This window comes from Triticum aestivum, chromosome 1B (genome assembly GCF_018294505.1).
Source record: "Triticum aestivum cultivar Chinese Spring chromosome 1B, IWGSC CS RefSeq v2.1, whole genome shotgun sequence".
Lineage (NCBI taxonomy): Eukaryota > Viridiplantae > Streptophyta > Magnoliopsida > Poales > Poaceae > Triticum > Triticum aestivum.
This window is the reverse complement of record NC_057795.1, coordinates 429,957,443-429,961,711: the sequence shown is the minus strand read 5'-3', so window position 1 is coordinate 429,961,711 and position 4,269 is coordinate 429,957,443. Positions and strand designations below refer to the sequence as shown.

The 4,269-nt window shown below is 44.6% G+C and overlaps 1 protein-coding gene across 1 annotated transcript; it reads left to right on the top strand.

Annotated features, from left to right (window-relative positions):
• The first annotated feature begins 681 nt into the window (after window positions 1–681).
• Window positions 682–3,873, top strand: LOC123129019 (ran-binding protein 1 homolog c). Its single transcript, XM_044549159.1, has 4 exons — window positions 682–1,073; window positions 1,160–1,311; window positions 1,429–1,554; window positions 3,265–3,873. Exons 1-4 carry the CDS (start codon window positions 895–897, stop codon window positions 3,474–3,476), a joined length of 669 nt encoding a protein of 222 aa, XP_044405094.1. The 5' UTR covers window positions 682–894; the 3' UTR covers window positions 3,477–3,873.
• The last annotated feature ends 396 nt before the right edge of the window (window positions 3,874–4,269 follow it).

Below are 4,269 nucleotides of genomic sequence, written 5' to 3'. Positions count from 1 at the left end.
TGAACATAGTTTTTCTTACACATCAGTCTGTTTTTTTTAAGGATCGCACTAGTCTAGGCTTAATTATGTACCTTAAAACATTTTGAATGACTAAAAGTTGTTCACCTCTTCCTCGAGTCGTAGTTTAGACAGATAAGTTGCTTATAATGGAATTTGTATTCAAGTTTTATATCTTACACGGGCGTTTGTAATTTTTTGGATTTGTTTCAGATTTTTATGTTCAGTGGGAGACAATGTACATGTTGACCACAAGATATGTGTGGTGATTTTGCATCTAATGTAAACAACGAACTGAGCGTAATTGCAATGTTCAAGTCTTAGGCTTAGCATTGTGGTCACATTTCTCTGAATTTATTTCAGTTCTTTCGGTGATGTACGTTCAGTGCGAGGAGACATCCCTGTCGACTTCAAAGTCGTTTGTGGCAACTTTGTCAATCTTAAGATGAACTCAGTCTCTAGGAGCCTTCATAGGGTGAGTGTATGAACTAGTAACAAATAATTTGTTCAAAAATTTAAAAAGTCACAAAAGAAAAGTTTTATTTATGGGATTTCCGGAAGGGACAAAGAAAAACTATTTTAAGTTGAAAAAAAAGAAAAGATTGTTGGAAGAAAAACTGACGCCGTTGCTAATCGGCAGTGGCGTTGTTAACACGCAGCTCAGGCGATGACCCTACACGCCAGGGCCTCGCCCATCACGCTTCCAGTGGGCCCCACTTCTGTGGCGGCGCCTCCCCCTCCGTGGTACACAAAAACCCTAGCGCACTGCCCTTTTACGGCCGCCCCCTCCTCTCGACCGACCTCCCAAAACTTCCCTAGGCGTCTCTCTTCGTCCCTCCCCCTCCCGCCGCCGCGTCGACTCGGAAGTAGCAAGCGCGCCGCGGCCCAACCCTTCCGATGGCGGACAAGGAGCCCGTCGTGGAGCGCCCCGTCGCGGAGGAGGAAGGCGAGGACTCCGCTGCCGCGGCCGCCGCCGGCGAGGAGGAGGACACCGGTGCCCAGGTCGCCCCCATCGTGCGGCTCGAGGAGGTCGCCGTCACCACCGGCGAGGAGGACGAGGACTCTCTCCTCGACATGTAAGCTCCCCCGCGTCCCCCTAGGTCTGCTCGTTTCCGCTCGATCTGGCGCTGATTTTGGGATTGGTTCGTGCGGCGATGCGCAGGAAGGCGAAGCTATACAGGTTCGACAAGGATGGGAACCAGTGGAAGGAGAGGGGCACGGGCACCGTCAAGCTGCTCAAGCATAAGGAGAACGGCAAGGTCCGCCTTGTTATGCGCCAGGCCAAGACACTTAAGATCTGCGCCAACCACCTAGGTTTGTGGTTGTTTCCTCAGATTTTTGCCCCTTTATTTCCGATCGCTCAGCTGCTTCAAGTAGACTCATGACAGGATCTCGTCTCACGGTTATGGCCCTGATCCTCTCTGTGTGCAGTGATCTCGACCACGAAGATGCAGGAACACGCCGGCAGCGACAAGTCCTGTGTCTGGCACGCGGCAGACTTTGCTGACGGAGAGCTTAAGGATGAGATGTTTGCCATCCGGTTTGGCACCGTGGAGAGTGAGTTCTCAACTCTATTTCCGCGTGGGTGTCTTGCGTGGTTGACTTGGTTGGATAACATGCTAGATCACCCTGTTTGTAGCATTAGTAGTTTCTTCTGTATGCTTTGTGAGACACTAGTGAAACATGACCTGGTTACATTCTATAGCTGAACGTTGTGTTTTGTCTTGAGCACGTGGATTTTTCTTTTAGCAATTTAGTATTTACGAGGCTCAGTGAATCATCAGCAATACGACATATTTAGGGTGTGTGTTGGCACTCTTTATCAGAAATTACATCTTAAGCATGTGATCTTGTAGTAATCTACTATTTGGGATAAAGGATCATAAAAAATACCTTTCATAATTGGGGGTAGGTGGATTGGGTATAATAAGAGTAACGTTCCAAGAGGCAAGGCCGTTACTTGTCATAGTGAAGGTGACACGATCACAACCTATCATTGTTTTCATGTGACTCTTGATGTTTGTGAATCTGTAACATTCAAGGTACTTCTAAATTTAAGTTGTAACGTCTTAGCTATATCATAATATCATGTCTCGACTTTACGGTTTTGCTGTAGATCCACATGGAAGTTATTTTTGCTGCTTTGTTTATGTTAGTGGTCACAGGGATCCTCTCTAATTGACATTTTTAATTCCAGTTGCCGAGTATTTGTACATTAATTAAGGTATTTCCAGTGGCAAAGTATGATTGATATTTGTAGCTTCAAAATTGCACCTTTTTTTGCGGCCTTGTGGTTGCTACAATCAAGATCTGGTTGTAACCTGTTACAACTTTTTAGGGATTTTAAGTTGCAAACTTGGTAGTTTCATAGGTTCCTGACATGATTTGGAATAATGCACTGTCCCAGTTCTTTTGTTTCGTGTCGTTTTCCCCACTAGTAGCCATGCCTGATTTGTGATAAAAATGGTGTATGCTAGCTCTGCGCCTCTGCCACACGCATTAGTCTTTGTTTTTAGTCATGCTCAATGCAGCATTTTGAGTGTGATTCTGTGAAGTACTATAATTAGGCATATAATGTCTTGTTTAACCTATTGACTTGCTCAGTATTTATTGTGTAGTATTTCTTATTTCATCCAAGTAGCAGCTGCGTATTAGATATATAAATGTTCTGTTGCTACTTATGGCTGTCGTTCAATCTTATCTTTAGCTATAACATCTCCTGCAAATCTCCCTGATACCCTGTTCAAGTAGTCATGTTTAAGCTGCATAGGGAGCCTTTGGATCATTAGCTCACCTAGTTAGGCTAGGCTCCACTGGCCTGTTTGAGCTATACCCTACCCAGGCAGAGCTACTTGTTTGATATGTGGTTAGCTAATCCAACCTGAGCATATTCAAGCAGCAGTATCTACGCCCACTAGCAGGACAACAGTTTAACTCTGCATTTTTCTCTGTTATTGCCGTCAGAAGAGAGCTGCATAGGCTCTCCCAGTGGAGTAAAAGATTTTCTAGCCCAGAATTGCTTGGCAAAATTAACTTTCCTCTACCAAACACCCAGGGTTAGCATTAACGTTTAGGAACTAAACACACCTGCAGTGTTTTCCATGTGTTGCCCCAGTCAACCAGAGGTCAACTGAAAGTTGTGCAATTTCATTTTCTCTATGCCACCATAGTGGTAGTGCGCTGATGCTCCATATTTATGTTCTACTAAGTGCAGACTTTGAAACTAGTTGAATGTCTCTGCTAATGACTCCCTTATCTATTTTTTAGATTGCAAGAAGTTTAAGGACTTGGTTGACGAGATCGCTGAGTCGCTTGCAAAGAATGAAGGCGGTGAAAGCGAAGAAGGTTCTTCCGCAGCTGGACTGCTGGAGAAACTTAGTGTAAGCGAAAGCAAACCTGAGGAAAGTGCAGCTAAGGAGGAATCAACTGATGCTAGCAAGGAGACAGAAACCAAAGTCGCGACAGCCCCCTCAGAGTAGTGGGCAGAGCAACGCCCGTCACAATGTTACTGCTGAGCATTGCTCGGTGGCAAGAGTCAGTTTGTTGGTCCTTCCTGTCGACGGAAGTTGGTAGTTGTTGACGATGAAATATGCTGAGAACTTTTTGAGACAGTCAGAAGGTGTCTTGAGCAGAGTCCATCTTCACCCCGCTGGGTGTTCACGCGTCTGAGTATTTATTGTTATGTAAAATATCTGCTCGCATGGCTTTTGGATGGTGTTGTCTTGCTTTTGTCAAGAACTCGAAATGTAGTCCATGAGTATTGAGTTTCGAACATTTTGGGTTTGAATTGTGGGTATTTGAGTTGCATGTGCCGGTTATGGATTTTATACAACTATAAATCATTTGCTATATCATTTTTACACATTTGATATGCCAGTTCCTTATTCGTTTGTTTTTCTTACATGTGAGAAGCCGCTCCTTATCGTTGGTGTGCAGCTATCATGCGCCTGTTACAAAGTATGAAGTCAGTAGATTTGCATACGTTAGAGCTGAGACTGTACAAAAGAAAACTTAGTTGCGTAATCTTGACGGAGCATATTTGGTGCCAGTTTATATTATTTTTACTTTTATTTGAGGGAGTTTATATTGTTATGGCAAGTATCAGATCATCTACAACCGAACCCTTTGACCCTCCACCTATACGTTCGGTAGATGACCGGCATCTACAGGTCATGAAAACATGGACAAAAAAGTTCCATTCCAAATCTCTAAGGCGATCTAGGGTTTCTGGCGGCGGCCATAGCTATGCCGCCGATCCTTACCCTGTGGTCC